This window comes from Coregonus clupeaformis, chromosome 15, assembly GCF_020615455.1.
Source record: "Coregonus clupeaformis isolate EN_2021a chromosome 15, ASM2061545v1, whole genome shotgun sequence".
NCBI classification, from domain to species: Eukaryota; Metazoa; Chordata; class Actinopteri; order Salmoniformes; family Salmonidae; genus Coregonus; species Coregonus clupeaformis.
In genome coordinates, this window is record NC_059206.1 from 15279103 (window position 1) to 15293336 (window position 14234).

Below are 14234 nucleotides of genomic sequence, written 5' to 3' on the forward strand. Positions count from 1 at the left end.
ACAGTTGACCCGGGCAGCTCTAGCAGGGCAGAAATATGACAAACTGACTTGTTGGAAAGGGGGCATTCATTGACGGTGCCACGTTGAAAGTCACTGAGCTCTTCAGTAAGCCCATTCTACTGCCAATGTTTGTCTAGCTGAATCCACTCATTTGAAGTGGTGTCCACATACTTTTTTTTAATATATTTTTTTAAAATTTATTTCACCTTTATTTAACCAGGTAAACCAGTTGAGAACAAGTTCTCATTTACAACTGCGACCTGGCCAAGATAAAGCAAAGCAGTGCGATAAATACAACAACACAGAGTTACATATGGGGTAAAACAAAACAAAGTCAAAAATACAACAGAAATAAATATATATACAGTGTGTGCAAATGTAGCAAGTTATGGAGGTAAGGCATTAAATAGGCTATAGTGCAAAATAATTACAATTAGTATTAACACTGGAATGATAGATGTGCAAGAGATGATGTGCAAATAGAGATACTGAGGGTACAAATGAGCAAAATAAATAACAATATAGGGATGAGGTAGTTGAGCGGGCTAATTTCAGATGGGCTGTGTACAGGTGCAGTGATCGGTAAGGTGCTCTGACAACTGATGCTTAAAGTTAGTGAGGGAGATAAGTGTCTCCAGCTTCAGAGATTTTTGCAATTTGTTCCAGTCATTGGCAGCAGAGAACTGGAAGGAATGGCGGCCAAAGGAGGTGTTGGCTTTGGGGATGACCAGTGAGATATACCTGCTGGAGCGCAGACTACGGGTGGGTGTTGCTATGGTGACCAATGAGGTAAGATAAGGTGGGATTTGCCTAGCAGTGATTTATAGATGGCCTGGAGCCAGTGGGTTTGGCGGCAAATATGTAGTGAGGACCAGCCAACAAGAGCGTACAGGTCACAGTGGTGGGTAGTATATGGGGGCTGGAGACAAAACGGATGGCACTGTGATAGACTACATCCAATTTGCTGAGTAGAGTGTTGGAGGCTATTTTGTAAATGAGCATCGCCCAAGTCAAGGATCGGTAGGATAGTCAGTTTTACGAGGGCATGTTTGGCAGCATGAGTGAAGGAGGCTTTGTTGCGAAATAGGAAACCGATTCTAGATTTAACTTTGGATTGGAGATTCTTAATGTGAGTCTGGAAGGAGAGTTTACAGTCTAACCAGACACCTAGATATTTGTAGTTGTCCACATACTTCTAGGTCAGACCCGTCGAGAGTAGTGATTCCTGAGTCGGGTGGGCGGGTGCAAGCAGCGTTCGGTTGAAGAGCATGCATTTAGTTTTACTAGTGTTTAAGAGCAGTTGGAGGCTACTGAAGGAGTGTTGTATGGCATTGAAGCTCGTTTGGAGGTTTGTTAACACAGTGTCAATGAAGGGCCAGATGTATACAAAATGGTGTCGTCTGCGTAGAGGTGGATCTGAGAGTCACCAGCAGCAAGAGCGGACGTCATTGATATACACAGAGAAAAGAGTCGGCCCAAGAATTGAACCCTGTGTCACCCCCATAGAGACTGCCATAGGTCCAGACAACAGGCCCTCCGATTTGACACATTGAACTCTATCTGAGAAGTAGTTGGTGAACCAGGCGAGGAAGTCATTTGAGAAACCAAGGCTATTTAGTCTGCCAATAAGAATGCGGTGGTTGACAGAGTCGAAAGCCTTGGCCAGGTCAATGAAAACGGCTGCACAGTACTGTCTATTATCGATCGCGGTTATAATATCGTTTAGGACCTTGAGCGTGGCTGAAGTGCACCGCATGACCAGCTTCCGGAACCGGATTGCATAAGCGGAGAAGGTACGGTGGGATTCGAAATGGTCGGTGATCTGTTTGTTGACTTGGCTTTCAAAAACTTTTTGAAAGGCAGGGCAGGATGGATATGGGTCTGTAACAGTTTGGATCTGAAGAGTGTCACCCCCTTTGAAGAGGGGGGATGACCGCGGCAGCTTTCAATCTCTGGGGATCTCAGACGTTACGAAAGAGAGGTTGAACAGGCTAGTAATAGGGGTTACGACAATTTGGCGGCTAGGTTTTAGAAAGAAAGGGTCCAGATTGTCTAGCCCAGATGATTTGTAGGGGTCCAGATTTTGCAGCTCTTTCAGAACATCAGCTGTCTGGATTTGTGTGAAGGAGAAGCGGGGGGGGGGGCATGGGCAAGTTGCAGCGGAGGGTGCAGAGCTGGTGGCCGGGGTAGTTTTGTGGATATTGTGAGTGCAATTATTCATTTATGTTTTGTTTTGTTTTTTAATGTACATCTTGTCCTACTTTCAGCCATCATGCATAACTTTTGATATATGGTTCAATAGTCAGTTGAATTTAAATATATACTATAAACTGAAATTACACCCCTGGTATTAGTCGGTTTCTTTATGATATATGACCTGGATGTATTAAATCCAAGTTTATGATCAAACGTTATCCTTACATTGTCTCTCTATACCAGGGATGATCAACTAGATTCACTTTGTCCATCTCAACCAATGACAATATGCACCCATATGCAGTATGTGAGAGGTAAAGGCAGATTGTCCTATAGCAGGGATCATCAACAAGATTCAGCCACGGGATGATTTCTACTTGAGCGGATGGTCAGGGGGCCGGAACATAATTACAAATAATTTGTAGATTGCAAATTGACCGCAAGAAGCCCAAACAGATATAATATTTGACAAAAACATAATCATTTCAAACCTTGCTTATAGTTATATACGATCACATATATCTCTCTATTATGAGTGGGAATACTTCGGAACAGATTTCCTAAATTAAAATCACTTGTAGCTGATTTGCTGGTGCTTTTTTCTCAGAAGAAATGGGGGCCAAATAAAATCAAGTCCTCCAGTTGGAGAACCCTATACTCTACCAAGGACAGTGGTCATCCCTACATAACTGTGTTAATCTCTACCAAGGACAGTGGTCATTCCTACATAACTGTGGTAATCTCTACCAAGGACAGTGGTCATCCCTACATAACTGTGTTAATCTCTACCAAGGACAGTGGTCATTCCTACATAACTGTGTTAATCTCTACCAAGGACAGTGGTCATTCCTACATAACTGTGTTAATCTCTACCAAGGACAGTGGTCATCCCTACATAACTGTGTTAATCTCTACCAAGGACAGTGGTCATCCCTACATCACTGTTTTAATCTCTACCAAGGACAGTGGTCATTCCTACATCACTGTGTTAATCTCTACCAAGGACAGTGGTCATCCCTACATAACTGTGTTAATCTCTACCAAGGACAGTGGTCATCCCTACATAACTGTGTTAATCTCTACCAAGGACAGTGGTCATTCCTACATAACTGTGTTAATCTCTACCAAGGACAGTGGTCATCCCTACATAACTGTGTTAATCTCTACCAAGGACAGTGGTCATCCCTACATCACTGTGGTAATCTCTACCAAGGACAGTGGTCATTCCTACATCACTGTGTTAATCTCTACCAAGGACAGTGGTCATCCCTACATAACTGTGTTAATCTCTACCAAGGACAGTGGTCATCCCTACATCACTGTGTTAATCTCTACCAAGGACAGTGGTCATTCCTACATAACTGTGTTAATCTCTACCAAGGACAGTGGTCATCCCTACATCACTGTGTTAATCTCTACCAAGGACAGTGGTCATCCCTACATAACTGTGTTAATCTCTACCAAGGACAGTGGTCATCCCTACATAACTGTGTTAATCTCTACCAAGGACAGTGGTCATTCCTACATCACTGTGTTAATCTCTACCAAGGACAGTGGTCGTTCCTACATCACTGTGTTAATCTCTACCAGGACAGTGGTCATCCCTAAATAACTGTGTTAATCTCTACCAAGGACAGTGGTCATTCCTACATCACTGTGTTAATCTCTACCAAGGACAGTGGTCATTCCTACATCACTGTGTTAATCTCTACCAAGGACAGTGGTCATTCCTACATCACTGTGTTAATCTCTACCAAGGACAGTGGTCATTCCTACATCACTGTGTTAATCTCTACCAAGGACAGTGGTCATTCCTACATAACTGTGTTAATCTCTACCAAGGACAGTGGTCATCCCTACATCACTGTGTTAATCTCTACCAAGGACAGTGGTCATTCCTACATCACTGTGTTAATCTCTACCAAGGACAGTGGTCATTCCTACATCACTGTGTTAATCTCTACCAAGGACAGTGGTCATTCCTACATCACTGTGTTAATCTCTACCAAGGACAGTGGTCATCCCTACATCACTGTGTTAATCTCTACCAAGGACAGTGGTCATTCCTACATAACTGTGTTAATCTCTACCAAGGACAGTGGTCATCCCTACATCACTGTGTTAATCTCTACCAAGGACAGTGGTCATTCCTACATAACTGTGTTAATCTCTACCAAGGACAGTGGTCATTCCTACATAACTGTGTTAATCTCTACCAAGGACAGTGGTCATCCCTACATCACTGTGTTAATCTCTACCAAGGACAGTGGTCATTCCTACATAACTGTGTTAATCTCTACCAAGGACAGTGGTCATTCCTACATAACTGTGTTAATCTCTACCAAGGACAGTGGTCATCCCTACATCACTGTGTTAATCTCTACCAAGGACAGTGGTCATTCCTACATAACTGTGTTAATCTGTCCTCTCCTCCTTTTGTGTATTTACCTTCCAGCAGTGGTCTATTTCATTAAGAGAGCGAGCCTTGGTGTGTTTGTGTGTATGTGTGCGCGTGTGTGTGTGTGTTTGTGTGTGTGTGTGTGTGTGTGTGTGTGTGTGTGTGTGTGTGTGTGAGAGAGAGAGAGCATCTCTAAACATTGACACAGCAAATCTGTCAGTCCCTCTCTGTCCGGCTGCTGTGTTTCGTAGCAGCAAGGCTGTCTACACCAGGCTGCTGTGTTTCGTAGCAGCAAGGCTGTCTACACCAGGCTGCTGTGTTTCGTAGCAGCAGGCTGTCTACACCAGGCTGCTGTGTTTCGTAGCAGCAAGGCTGTCTACACCAGGCTGCTGTGTTTCGTAGCAGCAAGGCTGTCTACACCAGGCTGCTGTGTTTCGTAGCAGCAAGGCTGTCTACACCAGGCTGCTTAAAGGGCCTCAGGCGTGAGTAGAATAAGAAATAAAATGAGAGCGAGAAAGAGACAATTAAACTAGAATACAGAAGGAAGACATGTAAAACAGAAGTATCTGTCGAATCCAGACTCTCAGGCATAGTGGAGGTCAGTGGCAGTGGTCTGAAATGAAACACACATGCTAATGCTAGAGCAGATCAGCCCTGATGAGGTCTTCAGGGAGATTATTACTTGCAGGTTAGAGATGTCATATTGGGTTTAGCCTCCGCCTACGTATGAAAAATGGTTTATGTTCTATTACCATTTCCAACTTTTTAAAACTGAAATAAAACATTTGAAATGTCAGCTAAAGTTTTCACTCTCACAAATCAACATAGAATAAGAAAATATATCTCAGTTCACTTTGTTTATATAATATATTATTATATTTTTTCAAATAAACCTCTTGTCCATGTGTGAAATTACCATACGACAGACCACGTATTCACCCTGCACTCCATAATTGACAAACAAACAAACCAAAACAAAGGCAAAGTCTTCTCATGCTTTGTTGATTTCAAAAAAGCTTTTGACTCAATTTGTCATGAGGGTCTGCTATACAAATTGATGGAAAGTGGTGTTGGGGGGGAAAAACATACGACATTATAAAATCCATGTACACAAACAACAAGTGTGCGGTTCAAATAGGCAAAAAACACACATTTCTTTCCACAGGGCCGTGGGGTGAGACAGGGATGCAGGTTGAGCCCCACCCTCTTTCAACATATACAGTGCATTCGGGAAAGTATTCAGACCCCTAGACCTTTTCCACATTTTGTTACATTAAAGGCTTATTCTAAAATTGATTAAATACTTTTTCCCTAATCAATCTACACACAAAACCCCATAATGACAGCAAAAATAGGTTTTAGACATTCTTGCAAATTTATTTTAAAAACTACAACAAAAATACTTAATTTACATAAGTGTTCAGACCCTTTGCTATGAGATTCAAATTGAGTTCAGGTGCATCCTGTTTCCATTGGTCATCCTTGAGATGTTTCTACAACTTCTTTGGAGTCCACCTGTGGTAAATTAAATTGATTGGACATGATTTGGAAAGGCACACACCTGTCTATATAAGGTCCCACAGTTGACAGGTACATGTCAGAGCAAAACCAAGCCATGAGGTCGAAGGAATTGTCCGTGAGCTCCAAGACAGGATTGTGACGAGGCACAGATCTGGGGAAGGGTACCAAAAAAATGTCTGCAGCATTGAAGGGCCCCCAAGAACACAGTGGCCTCCACTATTCTTAAATGGAAGAATTTTGGAACCACCAAGACTCTTCCTAGAGCTGGCCGCCGGCCAATCCTGAGCAATCGGGGGAAGAAGGGCCTTTGTCAGGGAGGTGACCAAGAACCCAATGGTCACTCTGACAGAGCTCCAGAGTTCTCTCTGTGAAGATGAGAGAACCTTCCAGAAGGACAACCATCTCTGCAGCACTCCACCAATCAGGCCTTTATGGTGACTGGAAGCCACTCCTCAGTAAAAAGGACATGACAGCCCGCTTGGAGTTTGCCAAAAGGCACCTAAAGACGCTCAGACCATGACAAACAAGATTCTCTGGTCTGATGAAACCAAGATTGAACTCTTTGGCCTGAATGCCAAGTGTCACGTCTGGAGGAAACCTGGCACCATCCCTCACGGAGAAGCATGGGGGGTGGCAACATCATGCTGTGGGGATGTTTTTCAGTGGCAGGGACTGGGAGAGACTAGTCAGGATCGAGGGAAAGATGAATGAGCAAAGTACAGAGAGATCCTTGATGAAAACCTACTCCAGAGCGCTCAGAACCTCAGACTGGGCGAAGGTTCACCTTCCAACAGGACAACGACTCTAAGCACACAGCCAAGACAATGATGAATGGCTTTTCGGGACAATGCTCTGAATGCAAGAGCCCAGATTTGAACCCAATCTAACATTTCTGGAGAGACCCTAAAAATAGCTGTGCAGCGACGCTCCCCCATCTAAACTGACAGAGCTTGAGAGGATCAGCAGATAAGAATGGGAGAAACTCCCCAAATACAGGTGTGCCAAAATTGTGGAACGTCATACCCAAGAAGACTTGAGGCTGAATTGCAGCCAAAGGTGCTTCAACAAAGTACTTAGTAAAGGGTCTGAATACTTATGTAAATGTGATATTTTATTTATTTATTTGTAATACATTTGCAAACATTTCTGAAAACCTGTTTTTGCTTTGTCATTATGGGGTATTGGGTGTAGATTGATGAGGAAAACCCCAATTGAATCCATTTTAGAATAAGGGCGGTAATGTAACAATGTGAAAAAAAGTCAAGGGGTCTGAATACTTTCCGAATGCACTGTATATCAACGACCAATTGCCGAGGGCACTAGAACAGTCTGCAGTACCCTGCCTCACTCTACTAGAATCTTAAGTCAAATGTATACTGTTTGCTGATGATCTGGTGCTTCTGTCTACAGCAGGCGCCTAGATTTTCTGCGGACAGATTCTGTCAGACCTGGGCCCTGACAGTAAATCTCAGTAAGACAAAAATAATGGTGCTTCAAAAAAGATCCAGTTGCCAGGACCACAAATACAAATTCCATCTAGACACCGTTGCCCTCAAGTACACAAAAAGGTATACTCTACCTCAGCCTAAACATCAGCGCCACAGGTAACTTCCACAAAGCTGTGAACGATCTGAGAGTCAAGGCAATCAGTTATAGAAACCATTGCCCTTCATGGTTGGTGAGGTCTGGGGTTTGCTCACCAACCAAGAATTTACAAAATGGGATAAACACCAAATTGAGACTCTGCATGCAGAATTCAGCAATACAATCAGACCCAACCAAATCATGAGAAAACAAAAAGATAATTACTGACACATTGTAAAGAATTAACAAAAAACAGAGCAAACTAGAGTGATATTTAGCCTAAACAGAGCAAGTACACAGGCAGAATACCTGTTACCACTGTGACTGACCAAAAAATTAGGGAAAGCTTTGACTATGTACTGAATCAGTGAGCATAGCCTTTGCTATTGAGAGATGGGCCACCGTAGTGAGACCTGGCTCTCTAAGAGAAGACAGAAGCTGTGTGCACACTGCCCCCACAAAATGAGGTGGAAAACTGAGCTGCACTTACAAGCAAACCTCCTGTCAAATGTGTGATCATATTAGAGACACATATTTCCCTCAGATTACAGTGATCCACAAAGAGTAAAAACAACCATTTTGGATTAACCCCATAACTACTGGGTGAAATACTACAGTTGTGCAATCACAGTAACAAGATTTATGACCTGTTGCCACAAGAAAAGTATAACCAGTGAAGAACAAACACTGCATTGTAAATACCAACATATTTATGCTTTATTTATTTTCCTTTTGTACTTTAACTATTTTGCACATTGTTTGTATAACTGCTATACATACATAGTATTACATTTGAAATGTCTCTATTCCTTGGAACTTTTTGTAAGTCTAATGTTTATTGTTAATTTTTTTTTATTTTATTTATCTCTTGCTTTGGCATATGTAACATATGTCTTCCCCATGCCAATAAACCCTTTTAATTGAATTGAGAGAGAGGCAGAGAGAGAGCGAGAGAGGCAGAGAGAAGGCCAGAGGCAGAGAGAGAGGAGGCGAACAGAGAGCGAGGCAGAGAGAGAGGCAGAGAGAGATAGAGGCAGAGAGAGAGAGGCAGAGAGAGAGCGAGAGAGAGAGACAGAGAGAGAGAGAGAGAGAGAGAGAGAGAGAGAGAGTTTGTGCTTGTGCATGTGTCCACGGTGAGATGGAAGAACTTACAGTAGTGTTCAGTGCTGTAACTAGGCCCTTCTGGTTGGCCCATTTTCATCCTGAGGTGTGTGCATCGTGTGTGTGTGTGTGTGTGTGTGTGTGCTGGTGTGCATTTTTGCGTATGTGTGTGGTGTGTATATGTCTAGAGCGCTTTTTTTTGCGTTGTTCATCTTATTAGTTTATAAAATTTTAGAAGCATTTCCATTAACAAGATCCTTTACAGTTTTCACATCATAAATTGCCTGTCTCTGACTCACCAGTTCATTTTTGTGCCCAGGTAATTACCCCAGTACATCACTCCTTCATTACAAAGTTCTCAGTGCGTCGGTATTTATGCGATATGTAGCAGTTTGATTCTGTGAGTAGTCAGGAGTTTTTCATTATTGATAATATGCGGATGTGTTGATATAAACAACTTTAAGTCTTTCTTTATCAGCAGGTTTATCCTAGAAAAACAACATGCAGTTTAGTTTCAAGTTCAATCAGCTCACTTGTTTGTGTTAGTTACAATGTATGCTATTGGGTGAGCATATGTAATAACAATAATAAGGTGTTGGGAGTGCACGGTGCATGCGTATGATGCCTTATTTAGAGCAAACCTGGGGTTTAATAGCCTTTCTCTTGCTCAATGAAATTGCATTGTATGTTGTCAACTTTCAAATAGAGGCTATCTGGGCTGTGCTCAAAACATAAGTGTCAGGTGTGTGTTTGTGTGTGTGTGTGTGTGTGTGCCTTTCTTTGCATTTATAAAGTGTGAGGAAGCGAACAAATCCACATTAAGTTGCGTTTACACATTTGAGATATAACTCATCAGTGATGATTCACCTCTGCTGGACTAGATGACTGAAGGCTTTCAAGCTAGATCTGACACTCCTTTAATTTGCCTGTGATGTAATCACAGGGTAACTTATCTAAAGATCAATGCCCACGAAGTATAACCCATTTGATCTGTCTGTATTCAGAATGGAAAAGAAAAAGTAGTGAGATCAGATAGATGTCGATCTAAGTGGTGCCAGTGGTATTGTTTCTGCTGTGCACTAGGGAGTGCATATAGGGCCGGTTTCTTTATTGTGGGATTCAGCTTGATCCTTAGACTAGAGAATCTCTGCATTCATGCAGCGTTTAGTACTAAGGTGGAGACGCCAATCTCAGGCAACCAAACCCATAAAGTACATAGTAGTAGATGTATTACATACAAGTTCCTAATCTATCTGGGTCATCTACAGATCTAAACACACTGCTTATTTATACAGTACCTAATCCTATATGATCATCTGACAGTCTAAACACACGCTGTTTATACAGTGCCCTAATCTATATGATCATCCTACAGATCTAAAACCTGCTTATTTATGCAAAGTAGCACAATGCTGTTGGTCATACCACATTCTAAACACACTGCTTATTTATACAGTACATAATCTGTAAGATCACATCTGCAAGTCTAAAACACACGTGTCTTTATACAGTACTGAAAATACCCTTCTGTGATCATCTACAGTCTAGAAACTCACCACCCCTTACTATACAGTACACCTAATCTATATGATCATCTACAGATCTGAAACACACTGCACATGCTTGTGTCGGCACTGTTCCATTTACGATTCATTGCAATATTCAGTAATACAGAATATACACGGTACATCAGATATAAACAGGTTTTATTCTGGATGTTTTTAGCAATGTACTCTCTTGTCCAGCATTTACTCTCTTGTCCATGTTTACTCTCTTGTCCATGTTGGGAGAAATGAGCTTTGAGAGGTTTTCAAGCATCAACTATCTGGCTCTTTCTGATTTTGGTGCATGTGCAGATTTGGTGAGCCTAGTTGGCTGTGACGCGCTTATATCCATACGTGCTGTGACGTCTGTCGTGCATCTCTCTGGGAAGCTGAAATCAGCTGGTGGTGCGTTTGGGTAACAAGAACTCGACTCTTGGCCCAATCCCCACAACCCTAACCCACCGCACCTGTGCACCAGATCTCTGAGAGATTTGGTTGGTGTACGTAATATATGTGTATCCATCTTCCCTACATCCAATGAGGCTAGTGGTTCCATGTGTCTTCTTATTCAAATTCCTCAGATCTCCACAGAAGTGAATGGGGGAGTGTAGAGTTTCATGGAATTTGGGATTGGGCCTTCGAATCGGTCCCGGTTGGGATAGTTGATTGAGTCGCGAAAGTGTTCATCCTTTACAGTGGGCCCCGGGGTTTGTATCCCAGGTCAGGAGGACAGAGCTCAGAGCGCCAGGACCTATTTCCCAGGGAAGATGTTGATACCACCTTTTTAATAGTGGATTTATAACGTAGCAAAGCAAATGCCCAGCAGATGCAGAACATATGCGATGTAGGACCATTCTACCCATGCCGAGGGTTGACTATATAGCCATACAGGCGCGTTACCACTAGACAAGCCTCAAGCACTTATGCATAATAGATAGTATCAGTGGTGACATATGAGACCATATACGCTTTCTAGTGTCATAATAGTCAGAACTGTTGATCTAAGAGGTTTTGTGTTAGAACGTACTATCCCAGGGCTGCTATCGCTCCAGCACACTCCTCATAATGATCTCTCTAACTTCTGCGGTCAAGAATGAGAACAACAGCACAGTAGGCTCTTAAAAGCCACATATGTTTAGTACGTTTGATAATCCCGAATGCATTTCCAGTTGATTTTTCAGGACCAGAAGGACCGAAGAAGACTTCTCAGCTAACCAATTGTTTTGTGTTTGTGTGCCTGTGTGTGTTTGTGTGTACCATCTCTGTGTGTGCTTCGTGTCGATGCGTGTGCACGTGCACATGATTAGTGTGTGTGTGTGTTGCATTATGTGCATGCATGGGATTGTGTTTGTGCACGTGGTCATGCGTGAAAAATGACAGAGCAACTCTGCATTTGGGAATGGTTGGCCGGAAGATTGAGATAGAGAGAGAGAGAGAAAAAAAAAGAGAGAAAGAGAGAGAGAGCGTGGCTTAAGAAAGGAAAGGAAGAGAGAGAGAGAGAGAGAGAGAGAGAGAGAGAGAGAGAGAGAGAGAGATGCTGGGTGAAGGGTTGAAAGGAGAAAGAAAAAAAAAAGGAACTAGAAATAAATCTGTGCTTGTTGGCATGAGTCCAAATTACAAGCAAGCATTGTCTCACTATGGTCTCATTCTACAATTCTCAAGCTATGTGCCATTCTGGTCTCCTCTGGTCTAATTACTGTATTGATCCAGATCCAGTTTGCGTCAGAGCATGTTTGTATTGACTCGAGATCCAGTCACGTCAGACCAGATTACTGTATTTCCAGGGTCTAGTCGATGCTTTGCCTCTAATTTCTTTTTTCTTTTTTTTTCGTCACTGAGCCGATGTTCTCTTCATGATTTCAAGACAAAAAAGAAAAAAATATTTACTGACTACTGACACATTTTGTGCTCTTGTAAGAAGTAATCCACTCCCCAACTGAGCTACAGCTGATGTATAACTTGGTCCTATAGGCTCCAGTTGGTAGAAGGTATGCGCTACAGTGCCAGGGTTGTGGGGATCGTTTCCCGCGGTGGGCCAAGTATGAAAAATGACATGCACTCACTAGAAACTGCTTGGCTCTGGATAAGGGCGTCTTGCTAAATGACGCCAAAGTGTAAACTCACTGAAGCTAGCAAAGGATGTGAACAAGTATTGCGCACACGTGCCTACATTGGCTCTCCTTTGATCTCAAAACAATGCGCATGTACTCCACCGACGCATCATGCTGCAAAACAGTCCAGTTCAAAGTGAATGGCACGAATCCCATATGCTTAAGTGAGTCTGTTGCATATAGGCCTGCTGCAGCTCTGATTAGTTTATTTTCGGTCATGTGTAAGTACAGGCATAGATCATGCTGTCAGTGCACAATAGAATCCTGCTCATGATGCATTCTGCCTCCACAACTAAATCTCTTGCATAGTTAGTTTTTGCATGCTAAGTTGCATTGAAAGTAGCTAATATTGATGGATTTGATCACAATTCCCACAGTAAAGAGAAACGCCCAATCAGTGTTGACTAGTGGAGAGCTAGGAAGTTGAGTGAAGTTCAATCTCCGTGCTTCTCTGCGTGTGTCAATCCTTTATTCTGCGCGGCAGTCCACAGAGAGAACATTGGTCTAGTCTCACCCTACTCTCACCCCAGTCTCGCTCTATCTCTCTGTCCTCTCGGTAGAGTATTGCCTATCTGGGAGGCGTGCAGCTCAAAGAGGTGTGTTCTGGCCGGGGACAACGGATCAACCTGGCTCCACCACCAGCCCCCCAGGCGCGGACATGCGTGCGTTTGTCTGTTTAAGGAGCACTTGTCTGTCACACCAAGGCAAAAAAAAGGAAGTGAATGGGCAAGGTTCCCCCTGGAGTGCAGATCTGGGATCAGCTTCCCACTTCCCCCAATCCTAGCACCCAACCATAGTGGGGAGTAATGCAAACTGACCCAAAGACCAGTCTGGGGGCAGCTTCCACCCTCTCAGGGAACCAATAAGGGCGTTTAACATTGGAGGGCACCATTTCTTAACCCCGGACTCCGTCTTGATTGGATGAAAGTGTCAGCCTCTTTTAAGAAGTGTTTTTGTGCTGGATAACTTTCACAGTTTTGGAGGTATAATTTATCCATAGGCACAACTCTTTGTATCGCTCTGTGGTTAAGATAAAAATCACGGAGAGCAGTTTTAGAGTTTCGTAAAGAATAATTCCGTGTAAATGGTTCTACTATTATCATAAGTGTATGGGTTCTTTCCCTAAGTAAAGTGTAATTACTAGTTTTTGACAGTAGCCATTATAGGAGTAGTACTGTACGGTTCTGTTCCTAGGCACTTCAGTCTTTGATTCTTCCTAAATATTACATTTCCCTCATATAGTTAATTTCTTTAGACCAGAAACCCTATAGGCCCCAGAGTATAACCTTGAGGACTTGATCTTTCTCTGGTATAATCAGTTCTGCATTATTCCCCTTCTTCTCTAGCCACAGGGGCTTGAGTTCAGCGTCATCATTTCTTCTGCTCAAGACAGGATGCTTTGATGCAGCGATGTGTGTGTGTGTGTGTGTGTGTGTGTAATACGTCGCGGCGTGTTTGTGTGTATAGGTACTCTCAAGCAAAGCTCATTGATAGAGCCCAGTGACGGGAGCCAACACCAAAATGCGGAGTATATTAGCGTTAGCAACAGCATTGTGGCTTTGCGAGGCCGAAGGTTTATCGCACTTTTCATCAGGCGGTGTTATATCTGGGCAGCCATGCTGGGGTGCCAGGACCCCAGTTTAATGTCTGAGAGGTAATGAGCTGGCATGGCACGCCCCACACTGGTGTCCACCTGCACCACACACACACACACCTTCCCCCAAGCCACATCAAACAGGAACACACACACATGCACGCATATACTGGCAATACATGCTT

The 14234-nt window shown here is 43.0% G+C and overlaps 1 protein-coding gene across 1 annotated transcript in view; it reads left to right on the plus strand.

The window, feature by feature from the left end:
- The window catches only part of LOC121561530, an 84636-nt gene that overhangs the window by 68601 nt on the left and 1801 nt on the right, over window positions 1–14234 (plus strand). Inside the window, 3 exon segments of the mRNA XM_045225355.1 lie at window positions 3829–4566; window positions 4846–4992; window positions 13016–13121. Of these exon segments, the coding sequence (XP_045081290.1) occupies window positions 3829–4566; window positions 4846–4992; window positions 13016–13121 (991 nt within the window).